The 17168-nt window shown below is 40.1% G+C and overlaps 1 protein-coding gene across 1 annotated transcript in view; it reads right to left on the reverse strand.

Moving 5' to 3' along the window:
- Window positions 1-16877, reverse strand: part of SLC24A5 (solute carrier family 24 member 5) — a 35024-nt gene extending 18147 nt beyond the window's left edge. The window contains exons 1-3 of the mRNA XM_042942125.1: window positions 16857-16877; window positions 8361-8510; window positions 7478-7657 (exon numbers count right to left, since the gene is read on the reverse strand). Of these exons, the coding sequence (XP_042798059.1) occupies window positions 7478-7657; window positions 8361-8481 (301 nt within the window). The 5' untranslated portion in view covers window positions 8482-8510; window positions 16857-16877. The remainder of the gene's footprint in view (window positions 1-7477; window positions 7658-8360; window positions 8511-16856) is intronic.
- Between the last annotated feature and the right edge of the window lie 291 nt (window positions 16878-17168).

Here is a 17168-nt window from a genome sequence, read left to right on the forward strand (position 1 = left end):
TAACATGCACCCTACAGAAAGTCATTGCAACCTATGTGATGATTTGGTTTCACAGTACCAGACTAAGATCTCATGGACATCCTAGACAACCAAAGGCTTAGGCCTCAGAGTCTAATTATTGTATTTGGCAAGTGTTTATAACATTAATTTACAACCTCCAAAAAGTGGCTGAAAGTCTAAACTGATTTTTTTAAGCAATTCAGTGGATTCTCTTTATTTTGTAGTATACTTCCTCCATAGTTACAATGAGTATTTGATGCTGTTGTTGGTTCTTTTTGTCAAAACTCCAGTGCTGTTGGGATGAAAACACCCTTTAAGACTGTTCACGGGTTCCTTGGGTGGCTCAGTCAGTTAAGCAACTGACTCTTGATTTTTGGCTCAGGTCCTGCGTTGGGCTCAGTGCTGGGAAAGTGTGCTTGGGATTCTCTTTCTCCTTCCTCTCTGCCCCTTCCCCACTTGCACATGTGCACTCTCACTCTCAAAATGAATAAATCAACTTAAAAAAAAAGAATGTTCAAATAGAACAATTCTGAAACAACCATATTATGTCTGCTAACCTCAAAGAAGGATGTGTCAAATTATATCAGAGCAGTTGAGAACATTGTTGGATGTCAGCATTGGAGAGGGAAGGCTTTGTTGGCTGGTCTTAGGTAATTATGTATCATCTCAGCTTCTCATCAGCAAAACCAAACTCATAGAACTGACTTTGTGGGGTTTCTGTGAAGACCAAATGAAACCATCTCTATTTAATTTAGAGCCATGCTTGGTCTTCTATAATTGTTTTTTGACAAATAGCTAATAACTAAATATATAAATAAATAACAACACTCCAGCACATTGTGGAATGCTTCAGTAAACTGTTTTCAGGATTACATTAATCCTTATTAGTTGACAAAATGGGTGGAATTATTATAACGCAATGCTCTTCAAAAGAACTATGGGGAAATGTAAAGTGTTTGCAGACTTTTCTGAGGCTAGTTTCTGTGGATGTAAACAAATCCCAGGGAAATTGTTTTTTATTGCTGATGTCCTAATTTGGATGGACTATGCTAGACCTTGAAAAGAGAAATGACAGAATTAATTTATAGGCACTTAAAAAATGAATCAGGCCAGCACTATTTCTATCTCATTTTGTTGCCAGTATTTTCAGCACTCAAGACCAGGGTCAGTTCTCAGCAGCTGAAGAAGATTTAGCAGCAGCATGGGTATCCATCAATCACACATGTGATATTGTGATTTATAAGAAATACGTATTTGGTCATTCAGACGACCAAAATATATTTCTCTTATATATTTGGTCTTCAGCCACAGTTACTGACTCATGCTCCCAAAACCCTTGGAATTTCCTAAGAATTGAGAGTGATGAAGGCATCTTTTGTTATGTTAACAAAGCGACTTTTGGACCCTACCTAAGAACAAACCCTGTAATTAGAGGGTTAGAACTTTCAGTCCCACCCCTGACCTCTAGGAAGGGGAGAGGGACTGGAGGTTGAATAAATTGGTCAATGATTTATTTGATCATGCCTGTGTAATGTAGCCTCCATAAAACCCAAAAGAACCTTTCTGGGTTCAGCACCTATCTAGTTTGGTCTCAGTAAAGGGGGATTTGCTGGAATGGCCCTGGCTCACAGAAGCATTTGGTTTGGGAAGAGAAAGGATGAAAGGAACTTGGTATCTGGGTGGCCACACGGTCAGATTAGAAAGGCAATAGAAATGTGGGTGCTAAAGGTATACCCATATAAGGTATAACCCTGTGGAAATCACTCTGAAAATTTGAAAGGTGCATGAAAGTAGCAGCCTATAAGACGAACTCCCATTTTGGAAGGCAATTGAAATAGGTAAGTAGGGGCGCCTGGGTGGCTTGGTCGGTTAAGCGTCTGACTTCAGCTCAGGTCATGATCTCACGGTCCGTGAGTTCGAGCCCCACATCGGGCTCTGTGCTGACAGCTCAGAGCCTGGAGCCTGCTTCCGATTCTGTGTCTCCCTCTCTCTCTGACCCTCCCCCGCTCATGCTCTGTCTCTGTCTCAAAAATAAATAAACGTTAAAAAAAATTAAAAAAAAAAAAAAAAAGAAATAGGTAAGTAGATATCCCTGTGTGCTCCTTTGAGATGGCTACCTGGGTTCATGGAATGAGTGGACACGAGGATCTGGAGCAATGCAAAGATGGGCTGAATCTAGACACATTCTTCTTGTATCCCCAGAAGCACAAAAATGCCAATAAGAACTGTTCTATCTGCCAACAAGAGAGACAGAGACTGCAGAGGGCTATGTGTCAGATTCCCTAGTAGGAAGGTCCTGACCATAGCTGGCAAGAAATATTGATGCTGGTAGTCTTTGGGGCCTAAAAGTGGGTCCTGACAGTATTCACTGCCTCTGCAATGGGCTTTGCTTCTCTAGGATTAGATGCAAATGCTCAAAATACTATACAAGAATAGGAGCCAAAGATATTGCACTGATTTGGATTGCTGACCATTTCTCCAGACCAAGGAACACATTTTACGGTCCTTGATATCTAGCAATAGGCAGAGAGAGAAGTTTGATAGAGAATTGGAGTGGGCAATTGAAATATTGGTTATCGAAAATGGGGGAAGATAAGGGCGCTAAGGGTTGGCCTATAAGCCTTCACCAGTGTGTGCTCACCCTGAACATGAGGCGTCCTGAAGGAGTGTCCCCCACTAAATAGCTTTCTGTTTTCTGGTGGATCTGGGGAAGAGTGGGAGGGGGAAGGTATTGGTATTCTTTCTTCCTCACATCACCTCAACTTTGTTGTTTTGTGCCCTTGCTAGATGTAGCAGTCAAAGGACCGGGGCTGCAGCCACAAGGGCTGGAAGCAGGGAGGATTGCTAAGGAATGGTTGTCTTCAACCTTTGTGTCACAATCCCTAAGGGTCTGGTGGGATAAGATGCACCGTCGCCCCATCTGCCAAATTGAAATTAACAGTCAATTCAGCCATATTGTTTGTGGTAAAAATCACTCACTAGTTGTGCACCCATATGACCTTGGACTGCGTGATCAGGAACGGACTGAAGGCGGGCTGTTGCTAGTATTGCTGCCTGCATGCAATGTAGCTCAGCACTGTGGACTAGGTAGTTAGTTACTAATGAACTGAGTGAGAGTCTAGTAATGTGCCAGTATCTTTTAACTTCTATGATTGTTTTGCTACCAGGGGTACGTGTTTGAAGACCAGGAGGTGGGCTGCTGCAATGTTGTGATTTATAAAAAAAATAGATATTTGGTTTTCATCCATAGTTCCTGCCTCAAAAGCCTGCTCCGAAAAGTTCCTGCTCCCCAAAGCAGGAAATTCCTACCTGTAGAGCTTGATAAAGTTGTCTTTTGTCATTTTAATGAGGTACATTTTGGGCCCCAACTGTAGAGGGCTGCTGGTTGCCAAGGGAACAAACCATGTGATTAGAAGGTGGGAACTTTCAGTCTCACCCACAGGTCTCCAGAGAAAGGAGGGAGGGCTGGAAGCTGAATCAATTGCCAATGGTCATGATGTAATCAGTAATGCCTATGTGATGAAGCCTCTGTTAAAAAACAAAAAGCTGGAATTTGGAGAGCTGGGAGAGTGGCATGTCTGGAGAGGGCATACCTCATACCTTGCTTCATGTTTCTCTCTTCCCTCTGGCCGTTCCTGAGTTATATCCTTTTGTAATAAACTAGTAATCTAGGAAGTAAAATGTTTCCCTGAGTTCTGTGAGCCACTCTACCAAATTAATTGAACCCAAGAAGGAGGTCATGGGAACCTTTGATTTATACAGCCAGTTGGTCAGAAGTATAGGTAACAGCCCAGCCTTATGACTGCTATCTGAAACCCAAGAAGAGGGTTGTTGGAACTCCCAATCTGTAACCAGTTAGTCAGAAGCATAATAATCTGGGCTTGCAAATGGCATCTGAGGTCAGTTGGGGATGGGGAGGGCAGTCTGGGATCTGATACTATCTTTGGGTAGATAGTGTCAGAATTGCTTGCTGTTGGGGGAACTGCACCCCCCCTCCCCTGCCAGCTCCCCTCCCACACATTGGAATTGTGAACCCAATTCTGGACTGAATACCAATTTACACATTCATAATAGCTACTGTATTATATTTCACAGCAAAGAGCGATTCACTTGTCTGCTGATGATGTTTCAAAGTAATTCCACAAGTGGCCTAGTGGAAGTCATTATTATAAATATTCTATGAAGTCACTTAATGAAGATTATTTTGAAGTAGCAATCTAAATTTTAATGCAGTTCCTTCTGCAAGGCTAGAAAAGTTATGTATTTATTTACCACTCCCAAGACAATTTTTTATAAACAAAATTCTTGATGAATTTATTCTTTTAGTCAAGGTATTGTTTGGAAATGTGAAAACAAAAAACAAAAAACAAAAAAAAAAGATCTTATGTGGATCCTGAGAAACTTAACAGGATCCCATGGGGGGGGGGTGGGGAGGAAAAAAAAAGAGGTTAGAGTGGGAGAGAGCCAAAGCATAAGAAACTCTTAAAAACTGAGAACAAACTGAGGGCTGATGGGGGGTGGGAGGGAGGGGAGGGTGGGTGATGGGTATTGAGGAGGGCACCTGTTGGGATGAGCACTGGGTGTTGTATGGAAACCAATTTGACAATAAATTTCATATATTTTAAAAAAAAGGAAATGTGAAAACAAAAAGAAAAAAAATTTTTGACTTTTCTATTTTCCAGGAAGAGAAATTTTCAAGGTGGGACAGAGTACCTTGAATTTAAAATTTCTTAGTGTTAATATAATTAACATAATCTATGTACGTCGTCTAATTAAAGGTTCACTACTGGCACAAGGATGAACAAATAGATTATCACAACAGTTAAGAGTTTGGAAGCAGAGGCCCATACATATATATAAGAATTTAGTATATGAAAATTGATTAACTTTCTGAAAAAGTAGCACTGAATTCTATAGCAAAACAAATTCTTAGTGAAAGAAAGAAAGAAATGTAAAAAAAAAAAAAAAAAAAAAAAGAAACTACACGTAACAGAAATTATGATAATTTCTCTGACCTGGAGATAAAAATTTCTTTCTAAGTGTAAAACCAAAAGGAGAATCATAAAGGAAAATATTTATAAATTTACTTAAAAATATGTACACTTCAATGTGATAAACAAATTACAAAAACAACAAACTATGAAAAAGCATGTGATATAGAAATGATATTAGAAAAAGGGTTAATATCCTTATATTAAAATAATGTCTTGGAAATCAGTAAGAAAAAGACAAATACCCTCCTGTCAGAACATGGGCAAAAAAGCACAAAAGCAAAACCACAAATTGCAGTAAGCATGAAATGTTTACAGCTTCACAAATAATTGGATCAATACAAATTTTACAAAATGACATTCCATTTTAAAGCAATTAACAGATATTTTAAATGATATTATTCATGGTTTTCTGGAATGGAAGTTATCCCACATTCTGGAGGTATAAGTTGGCACACCCTTTGTGAAGTGTTTTTGCTAATGTATAAAATAAAGCTTAAAATATGCATAGCTCTGCGTCTTTATCAATAAACAATCAGAGAGGTTTGCAAAGATCTTGTACATGTATGGGCACAACATTGCTTAGGATAAAAAAATTAAAAAAACACAAATGTTCAATGAGATAAATAATTTTTAAAATTATGATAAATTTTTACTGGGTACCTACTATGTATAAAACCCAGTGTTAGGATCTTAAATCATTTGGAAAATCATGCTACCATTAAAAATCACGTCTTTGAAGAGTATTTAATAATATGGGGAAATGTGTAGAATAAAATATATGAGGAAAAAGTGTGTACCTTTGAGTGTACTTCAAACTGTATATATAGCAAGATCTAAAAGGTCAAAAGAAAATACACCAAATGGTAACTGTGGGGGTCTCTGGGTGATGAAAATGTAGGTGATTTTACTTTTTTCTTCTATTTTTCTTGCATTTCATCAATCTGAGTAAAAATATGATGTGAAAGTAATTTAATCTCTATTATAGAAAAATATTGATGTCAATGTAAAATGGAATGTCAATATAAAAATGTATATATTTATACCTACTTAAGTTAAATAATAATAATAACAAACATGCTTACCTGTTCTATAAATTTTTTTCTTTAAACAAATATGTGTTGAGAGCCTCTGCTCTTTCCAGGTCCTGTTTTAGGTCTTAAGGGTACTGCTATGGTACAGTGAACAAGAGAGAGAAGGACTAGCATTTCAGTGGGGTTGGGGAGCAGGGGCCATGGGAAAAAAGAGAGTTAATATTCTAGCTCTCTCTCTCTGGGAAGAAATACCAGCAATCTCTGTGTGTGTGTGTGTGTGTGTGTGTGTGTGTGTGTGTGTGTGCATGTATGTGCATGTGAGATGAGGGGAGAGGATGCAGTTTCTGTGCAATCCTGTGAGTGCAATAGGAAACCAAACCCTTAACTTTAACCTTCTCTGAAATGAGCACATTCAACCAATGAAACTAACCAGGCAAGAGACAGACTGGAAACTTCTGCTGTCCTTTTGCTTATATGGCCTGAATCATCACTGATATCCTGATTTTAGGGACTGGTATACTGATGAAAGGGATATGCTCAGAATTGTGGACAATGTACCTGGCTGAGGGGATGGAACAGAGGGGCTTAGCCTGGCAGATCTTATCTTCAGAAACCTATAAGTGAGCTTAACTTTTAATAACTGAATTTACAATTATCTGATGCCTGAGGTCACTTTACATAGGATGCAGGACTTACTTATTTATTTGTTCATAAACATCAGTTACTTTCCTTACTGGCAGAAGGCTGAAAAAGGAAGTGGGGAGGAAGATAGTCCTTAATGTCATTTGTTTACCATCTACCTTTAAAAACAATTACAATTTTAGAGTAAAACAGAAAAAAAAAGTTTTTGAAAGCATAAAATGGCAAGCATTAGGAGTCTCTTGTATTAGGGGTACACACCAAGTGCATATATGTGGAAACTTGGAACAGTTTAGAACGAACTGCCAGCCAGGTAGTACAGCAGACAAAGAGTTTCTGGAGATAGTCAGTGTAATAAAAATTGCTGGGTACTCATTTAAAGATGCTCTGCTGCACGTGAACCACCAAGAAAAACCACATGCAGGCCAGTTCCAGAAGGTAGGGGCCCCACAACACAGAAGGCCATCTCTGCAACCAGCTGAGATGGACAGAACTGTTGCTGAGCTGTTTTAAAGACAGCCACGTGGGGTGCGTGGGTGGCTCAGTTGGTTAAGCCTCTGATTTCAGCTCAGGTCATGATTTCACAATTCCTGAGTTGGAGCCCAGCATCAGGCTCTGTGCTGACAGCTCAGAGCCTGGAGCCTGCTTCTGATTCTGTGTCTCCCTCTCCTTCTGTCCCTCCCCTACACACACTCTGTCTCTCTCTGTCTCTCTCTCTCAAAAATAAATAAACATTAAAAAAAATTAAAGACAGCCACGTATTTGTGGCACAATTAATTTGGAAGATGATGGGGGAGATTTCCAGCCACTTACATTCGCTGATGATTTCCAGGGAGGGTAGGAAGTACTCATCACAGACAATAGACACGGCCATGAACATGTACAGGATAATTAGGAAGTAGATTACAATGCCTCCATCTTTGCGCTCCTGTTTTGTGAAAAACCCTTCAGGAAATTCCAGGGATGGAGGCACAATGCATTGGGTGCTATTTCCTGGTAAGAAAAAGAGGGAGAAAGTTTGAAATATGTTGGTGTCACTCGTTCCAAGCCCACAAGGAGAGATTTCTCAACAAAACTCTTAAGTGTGGGGTAACAGTGGAATTTCAAGAACCCTGGTGAAACTGTATAAAACACTTTTGAATATGATGCAGCTGTAGAAGTTTAAAAAAAAAAATAACCTTTGGGACCCGAAAGAGGTGCTTTAATGAAATAACTGATGATAGCAAAAGAACTACAAGAAGAAAAATTATGAAATCACTCTTCCTTGTCTGCTTTCTTTCTAGAAGGGAATTTTGAACCCCTCTTCCTCCTCAAAGAGACATTACGTCTCTGATGATTTCTAATATCTGTACAATTTCATTTTCCCATCTCAGAGCCCAAAGTTGTCCACAGACCTGTGAAGAATCCTCCACTGTTGCAGAGAATTTCTAAGACGAAAGAAGATTTTTTTTTCATGATGAAGTCTCTAACAATAAAAAACTAGAGACCCGCCTGTTTTATGCTGTCTGTGAATTATCTCTGAGCTATCTTTGAAACTTATTCGAGGCATCAAAAGTGTTTGATATTCTTCTAAGTGCTAAAAGTCAGAGGAGGAAGCATAAGCCGAAGTGAGTAAAGTGAGAATTTTCCTCTCTTTGTCCCTTTCATCCATATGTGACAACAGCAGCAGGGGCAGCTGACCCCAGTGTCCACCTACCTGTGGCCCTCGGGAGACGCCGGGGCAAGGGTGCACCTGAAGAAGGCAAGTGTGCGGTGGCCCAGAGGATGCCGAGGAGCAGAGCCCTTCTTGCCCACCGTTGGCCCCCTTCGGTCTGCATTTCTGCCGTTCTCTCACTGCAGTGTGCCGCTTTGGGAAGGGGGAAAGGGAGGACTAAGCTGGATCATGTGAGGAGTCTCCTTCCTGTTCGCTGCCCTGCTGAGAACACATCTCAGCAAGGCCTGTGCAAGGGGGTGGGGTGTGAAAGGAACCAGACAAGCTTCTCTGATCAGAAGCCCCAAGCTCCAGAGAGGCTGGAAGAGGTGGGGGGGTGGGGGGTGGTGGGGAACAGACAATTCTTGCGTACAGCTGTAGTCCCTGAGGGCAGATCCGGGCAGCATGCTCTCTAAAGCACGGTTTTATTTACTGGTCTTCATAGTGGCTGTGTTTTTGACTTTTCTCTAGATTTGGAAAGGTCTGAGTTTGCAACTGCTTCCGTCTCCCTTACTTCTAGAAGTTGCCAGGACTGGTGGTGTGGGAGTTCCCTGGCTAGACTGGCAGCTTGTTATATTTGTTTTTGGCCTGCCCTCATCTTCTCCATTTAGAGCTAGAGGCAGAAAGGTGACTTCGGAGACTATTGGAATAATCTAGTGGAAACATGATGGTGGCTTGAGCCAGGGCAGTGGCAATGGGGCTGGAGAGAAGTGGACAGCTTCCACGACTATTGGGGAGACATGGTGGATGCTTTGTGATCACTGATTAGCTCTGCTGGGGATTCTAAACAGCAAGGTTGACAAGTCAGGGGATTTCAAATATAGACTGCTGTCTTCCCTATCCTCTCATTGAGCGTGCTTGTCAAGGTGTTAAGAACTTGGGGCAGTAACATGTGAAGTAATATGTGCCTAACAGCACAGGTTCTGAAGCCAGACCACATAGTTTGAGTCCTAGCACTGCTACTTACTAGTTATGTGTCCTTGGGTAAGTTATTTAACCTCTCTGCTCCTCAGTTCCACTATCTGTAAAAAAGGAAGGTTAGAACCACTTCACTTCTGTGGTGAGGATTACATAAATGAATGCATGTAATCTGCTTAGAGCCGTCTCTGCCACATGGTTAATGTTATCTGTCTATCGTCTATCTATGTTATAATTAATGTATCACTCTCGATTAAGAGAAAAGCTTCTTGGCCAAAGGGCTTCTTTTTAGGTTTTGCAACTCTCACGGTTTCTTTGCTTTGCAGAAAAAAAATAAAAATTGATGTGCTTGCTAAGTTTTAGATTTAGAAACTGCATTTTTTCTGGTGGAAAGGAGTTAAGTTGCTTCCGGATGTTTATGATGTTAGATTGGTAAAAATTCTCAAATGCCCTTTTGTTCTGCTGGGAATGGTAGCCATTATAAACCTCTCTGAAACTGTCATTTCTAGGAACCGTCTATCCAGATGTGTGGTGTGGTTGTGAGGTTGGGATGATGAGTCACCAAGTGTAGCCCAGAACAGAGCAGAGGCTCAGCAAACAGTGTTCTGGCTGCCGACTGCCACAGGAGGTGGCGCCCTGGACCACTGGATCATAGCCTCAGTGCCAGCAGTGGCTAAGGCCAGGGGTAGAGGTCACTTTTGTGCTGAGTGGAAGTGAATTATGAGCCTTTCCTCTCCAAAATGCAGTAGTTCAACCAATTATAAGACTAAACATTATAAACAAACAAAATAGTACAAAAATTCAAACCCACAGTAAGTATTTCCAGTGCAAAATATTAATCCAGGAAAGAGCAAATATTCAAAGATACAAGCCAATTACAGTGGAATAGGAGTGCCTTGCACAGAGTAGGTACTTTTTTTAAATTTTATTTTTAAAATTTACATCCAAATTAGTTAGCATATAGTGCAACAATGATTTCAGTAGATTCCTTAATGCCTCGTACCTATTTAGCCCATCTCCCCTCCCACAACCCCTCCAGTAACCCTCTGTTTGTTCTCCATTTTTAAGAGTCTCTTATGTTTTGTCCCCCTCCCTGTTTTTATACTATGTTTGTTTCCTTTCCCTTATGTTCATCTGTTCTGTGTCTTAAAGTCCTCATATAAGTGAAGTCATATATTTGTCTTTCTCTGACTAATTTTGCTTAGCATAATACCCTCTACTTCCCGCCATGTAGTTGCAAATGGCAAGATTACATTCTTTTTGATTGCCGAGTAATACTCCAGTGTGTGTGTGTGTGTGTGTGTGTGTGTGTGTGTGTGTGTGTGTATACCACATCTTTATTCATTCACCCATCCATGGACATTGGGCTCTTTCCATACTTTGGCTATTGTTAATAGTGCTGCTATAAACATTGGGGTGCATATGTCCCTTTGAAACAGCATACCTGTATCCCTTGGATAAATAGCTAGTGGTGCAATTGCTGGGTCGTAGGCTAGTTCTATTTTTAGTTTTTTGAGGAATCTCCAAACTTTTCCAGAGTGACTGCACCAACTTGCATTCCTGCCAGCAGGGCAAAAGAGATCCTCTTTCTCTGCATCCTCACCAACATCTGTCGTTACCTGAGTTGTTAAAGTTAGCCATTCTGACAGGTGTGAGGTGGTATCTCATTGTGGCTTTGATTGGTATTTCCCTGATGATGAGTGATGTTGAGCATTTTTTTCATGTGTTGGTTGGCCATGTGGATGTCCAACTTTTTTGGAGAAGGGTCTATTCGTGTATTTTGCCCATTTCCTTACTGGATTATTTGTTTTTTGGGTGTTGAGTTTGATAAGTTCTTTATAGATTTTGGTTACTAACCCTTTATCTCATATGTCATTTGCAAATATCTTCTCCCATTCCATCGGTTGCCTTTTAGTTTTGCTGATTGTTTCCTTCACTGTGCAGAAGCTTTTTATTTTGATGAGGTCCCAATAGTTCATTTTTGCTTTTGTTTCCCTTGCCTCCAGAGACGTGTTCAGTAAGAAATTGCTGCGGACAATATCAAAGAGGTTTTTGCCTGCTTTCTCCTCGAGGATTTTGATGGCTTCCTGTCTTACATTGAGGTCTTTCATCCACTTTGAGTTTATTTTTGTGTACGGTGTAAGAAAGTGGTCCAGGTTGATTCTTCTGCATGTCGCTGTCCAGTTTTCCCAGCACCACTTGCTGAAGAGACTGTCTTTATTCCATTGGATATTCTTTCCTGCTTTGTCAAAGATTAGTTGGCCATACGTTTGTGGGTCCATGTCTGGGTTCTCTATTCTGTTCCATTGATCTAAGGGTCTGTTCTTGTGCCAGTACAATACTGTCTCGATGATTACAGCTTTGTAGGATAGCTTGAAGTCTGGGATTGTGATGCCTCCTGCTTTGGTTTTCTTTTTCAAGATTGTTTTGGCTATTCAGGGTCTTTTCTGGTTCCATACAAATTTTAGGATTGTTTGTTCTAGCTCTGTGAAGAAGGCTGGCGCTATCTTGATAGGGATTGCATTGAATATGTAGATTGCTTTGGGTGGTATCATCATTTTAACAATATTTGTTCTTCCTATCCAGGAGCATGGAATCCTTTTCCATTTTATTGTGTCTTTTTCAACTTCTTTCATAAGCTTTCTATAGTTTTCAGTGTATAGATTTTTCACCTCTTTGGTTAGATTTATTCCTAGGTATTTTATGGTTTTGGGGGCAATTATAAATGGGATCTATTCCTTGATTTCTCTTTCTGTTGCTTCATTGTTGGTGTATAAGAATGCAACCGATTTGTGTGTTGATTTTATATCCTGCAAATTTGCTGAATTCATGAATCAGTGCTAGCAGTTTTTTGGTGGAATCTTTTGGGTTTTCCATGTAGAGTATCATGTCCTCTGCAAAGAGTGAAAGTTTAAACTCCTCCTGACTGATTTGGATACCTTTTATTTCTTTGTGTTGTCTGATTGCAGAGGCTAAGACTTCCAATACTATGTTGGATAACAGTGGTGAGAGTGGACATCCCTGTTTTGTTCCTGACCTTAGGGAGAAAGCTCTCAGTTTTTCCACATTGAGGATAAGATTAGCATTGGGTCTTTCGTATATGGTCTTTCGTATATGATATCGAGGTATGATCCTTCTGTCTCTACTTTCTTGAGGGTTTTTATCAAGAAAGGATGCTGTATTTTGTCAAATACTTTCTCTGCATCTATTGAGAAGATCATGTTGTTCTTGTCCTTTCTTTTATTGATGTGATGAATCACATTGATTGCTTTGTGGATATTGAACGAGCCCTGCATCACAGGTATAAATCCCACTTGGTTGTGGTGAATAATTTTTGTAATGTATTGTTGGATCCAGCTGACTGATATCTTGTTGAGGATTTTTGCATCCATGTTCATCAGGGAAATTGGTCTATAGTTATCCTTTTTAGTGAGGTCTTTATCTGGTTTTGAAATCAAGGTAATGCTGGCTTCATAGAAAGAGTTTGGAAGTTTTCCTTCCATTTCTATTTTTTGGAACAGCTTCAAGAGAATAGGTGGTAAGTCTTCCTTAAATGTTTGGTAGAATTCCCCTGGAAAGCCATCTGGCCCTGGACTTTTGTTTTTTTTTGGCAGATTTTTGACTACTAATTTGATTTCCTTACTGGTTATGGGTCTGTTCAAATTTTCTATTTGTTTCTGTTTCAGTTTTGGTAGCATATATGTTTCTAGGAATTTGTCCATTTCTTCCTGATTACCCATTTTACTGGCATATAATTGCTCATAATATTCTCTTATTATTGTTTGTATTTCTGCTGTGTTGGGTGTGATCTCTCCTCTTTCATTTTTGATTTTATTTATTTGGGTCCTTTCCTTTTTCTTTTTGATCAAACTGGCTAGTGGTTTATCAATTTTGTTAATTCTTTCAAAGAACCATCTTCTGGTTTCATTGATCTGTTCTACTATTTTTTTGGTTTCAACATTAATTTATGCTCTAATCTTTATTATTTCCTGTCTTTTGCTGGTTTTGGGTTTTATTTGATGTTCCTTTTCTACCTCATTAAGGTGTAAGTTTAGGTTGTGTATCTGAGATCTTTCTTCCTTCTTTAAGAAGGCCTGAATTGCTATATATTTTCCCTCTTATGACTGCCTTTCCCGTATCCCAGAGGTTTTGGGTTGTGGTGTTATCATTTTCATTGGCTTCCATATACTTTTTAATTTCCTCTTTAACTTCTCGGTTAGCCCATTCATTCTTTAGTAAGATGTTCTTCAGTCTCCAAGTATTTGTTAACTTTCCAAATTTTTTCTTGTCATTGATTTCGAGATTCATAGAATTGTGGTCTGAAAATATGCACGGCATGGTCTCGATCTTTTTGTACTTGTTGAGGGCTGATTTGTTCCTAGTATGTGGTATATTCTGGAGAATATTCTATGTGCACTGGAGAAGAATGTATATTCTGCTGCTTTAGGATGTATATTCTGCTGATTTAGGAAATGTTTTTAATATATCTGTTAAGTCCATCTTGTCCAGTGTGTCATTCAAAGCCATTGTTTCCTTGTTAATTTTAATTAGATGATCTGTCCATTGCTATGAGTGGGGTGTTGAAGTCCCCTACTATGATATTACTATCAATGAGTTTCTTTATGTTTGTGATTAATTTTTTTATTTGGGTACCTCCACATTTGGCGCGTGAATGTTTACAATTGTTAGGTTTTCTTGGTGGATAGACCCCTTAATTATGATATAATGCCCTTTTTCATCTCATGATATAAGCTTTATTTTAAAGTCTAGATTGTCTGATACAAGTATGGCTACTCCAGCTTTCTTTTGTCGACCATTAGCATAATAGATGTTTCTCTGTCCCCTTACTTTCAATCTGAAGGTGTCTTTAGGTCTGAAGTGGGTCTCTTGTAAACAGCGTATAGTTGGATCTTGTTTTCTTATCCATCCTGTCACCCTATATCTTTTGATTGGAGCATTTAGTCCATTGACATTTAGACTAAATACTGAAAGATATGAATGTATTGCCATTATGTTGCTTGTAGAGTTGGAGTTTCTGGTGGTGTTCTCTGGTCCTTTCTAGTCTTTGTTGCTTTTGGTATTTATTTATTTATTTATTTGTTTCTTTTTGTTTGTTTGTTTGTTTTTCATCGTTTCTCCCCTCAGAGAGTCCCCCTTAAAATTTCTTGCAGGGCTGGTTTAGTGGTCACAAACTCCTTTAATTTTTGTTTGTCTGGGCAACTTTTTATCTCTCCTTCTATTTTGAATGACAGCCTTGCTGGATAATTATTGGCTGCATATTTTTCTAATTTAGCACATTGACTCTATCCTGCCACTCCTCTCTGGCCTGCCAAGTTTCTGTGGAAAGGTCTGCTGCAAACCTGATCTGTCTTCCCTTGTAGGTTAAGGACTTCTTTTCCCTTGCTGCTTTCATAATTCTCTCCTTGCCTGAGTATTTTGTGAATTTGATTATAATATGCCTTGTGGATGGCCAGTTTTTGGCGAATGTAATGGGAGTCCTCTGTGCTTCCTGGATTTGATGTCTGTGTCTTTACCCAGGTCAATAAAGTTTTCCTCTATGATTTGCTCACATAACCCTTCTACCCCTATTTCTCTCTCTTCGTCTTCTGGGACCCCTATGATTCTGATGTTGTTCCTTCTTAATGAATCACTGATTTCTCTAATTCTTAAATCATGATCTTTTGCTTAATCTCCCTCTTTTTTTCTGCTTCATTATTCTCTATAAGTTTCTCCTGTATATCACTGATTCTCTGTTCTGCCTTGTTCATCCAAGCCACCGTGGCATCCATCCGTGTTTGCATCTCAGTTATAGCATTTTTTATTTCATCCTGACTAGCTTTTACTTTTTTATGTCCACAGAAAGGGATACTAATCTATTTTTGACTCCAGCTGGTATTCTTATTATTGTGATTCTAAATTCTGGTTCAGACATCTTGCTTGTATCTGTGTGGATTAAGTCCCTGGCTGTCGTTTCTTCCTGCTCTTTCTTTTGGGGTCAATTCCTTCCTTTCGTCATTTTGAAGGGAGCAAAAGAATTAATGATGTAAAAAAAAATTAAAAAAAATTAAAATTAAAAAAATTAAAATTAAAAAATTAAAATTAAAAAATTAAAAACAAGCACACACACACACACAAAATCGATAAATGATGCTAGATCCTAAGTGTGGTTTGGTCTGGGTGTTGAAAGGGGCTTGACAGATTAGAGAAAAAGGGAAAGAAAAAAAAAAGGAAATCGTTTGAAAATTTGAAAAAATGAATACACTGAAGTAGACTAAAATGAAATCATGGAAGTAAAATAGAATTTGAAAAAATTTGCACAAAAGTAAAAAGTATAGTAGAGAAAAAGGAAAATATTTTTAATAAAAATTGAAAATAAAGATGAGTTTTATCTCTTTCTGATTCAAGAAAAAGAAAAGAAATGAAAAAGAGAAAAGAAAGAAAGAAAATTGAATAGATGGACTGGTGAACAGACTGCAGTATGTCTTAAATTACTTGGTTTTCCTCTAGAAGTCAAACCATGAAGTGCTTTATAGTCCATAAACTAAGCAGGCGGAGAGACTTGTGTTCCTGAAGAGCAAGGTTGGCCCAGTTGGGCGGGGCTTAGTGTAATGGTTCCGTTCTCCACTAGATGGCGCTGCCTAGCTTACTGGGGTAGGTTGCTGTGGTGCTTGTAGGCGTGTATGCGCATGCCCGGGAATGGTAAAAATGGCGTCACCCAGATATCGAGCCTCTAGTGTTGGAATTCCGTTTTCCCCACTCAGCAATCGCTCACCCGTCCTTTGTCTTCGGCTTCTGTCCACTCCCCGCTTTTACGCAGTCCGTGACCAAGCCCCAGGCAGCACCTTCCTCCTGAGGTTTGTCTCAGATGTGGCTGTTTTTCTCTGCCCCTTACTTCTGAGGGACTGCCTCTTTGACCCGTTCTGCCACTCTGAGGATGGTCTCACCGAGGAATGGACGGGTGCCGGCTGCACCCAGGAACGTTTGTGGGACCATGCCGCTGCCGAAGTCCAGAGACTGCGGCCAGGTGCCAGCCCGCCCCAGAAAAAGTTCTCGAGATAGTGTAGCAGCAGCGCCTCAGGGATTATGTAAAATCACAACACACATCTGGCACCAGGCTTCACCCTTAACGACCTTGTTCCGGCACCAGCAAATGTGGTTGTTCTCCCGGGTACACTGGGGCCTTGCCTTTGGGGGACCCACACAGCCGCTACCAGGTGTCCTTCCAGCAGGGGAACCGCCTCTCCCCGTGTGGCCTGAAGAACCCCAGACTCCACTCTGCTCCTGGGGATTCGCCCTTCCCACCAGAGCACCGCCAGGTATGGAGCTACGGCGTTTCAGACTCTGTACTCTCCCTGTTTATAGTCTTAATGGAATTTAAACCCTCTTCTTTCTCCTTTCTCCCTTTTTAGTTCAGTTCCTGCGGCTGTTTCCAATTTTCCACTTTCTCTCCAGCTGCTTTAGAGGAGGGGTGCGTTTTCCCATATTCCCCCCCCCCCCCCATCTCCGTCCTCTCTCCGCCCACAAAAGCACCTCCCTGCCCTCAGGGCTTCTCTCTCCCCAAGTTCACATCTCCGCGCCACATACCTGCTGAATTCTGTGGTTCAGGTTGTGCAGATTGTTGTGTTAATCCTCCAATCAGTTTTCTAGGTGTGCAGGATGGTTTAGTGTTGGTCTGGCTGTATTTCATGGATGCGAGACACACAAAAAACTTCCATGCTGTTCCGCCATGTTGGCTGCTCCCCTCATAGTAGGTACTTGATAAACATTTGCTGTTCAATTACGTTGTAATGATTCTTAAAAACACATTCCCAGAAATTGCTCTGAACAAACTATAAAATAAAATATGAATGTACCAAGGAAAAATAATTTAGAAGGCTAATTAGATTTGCTTTATAC

This window comes from Panthera leo, chromosome B3 (genome assembly GCF_018350215.1).
Source record: "Panthera leo isolate Ple1 chromosome B3, P.leo_Ple1_pat1.1, whole genome shotgun sequence".
In the NCBI taxonomy this organism is placed as follows: domain Eukaryota; kingdom Metazoa; phylum Chordata; class Mammalia; order Carnivora; family Felidae; genus Panthera; species Panthera leo.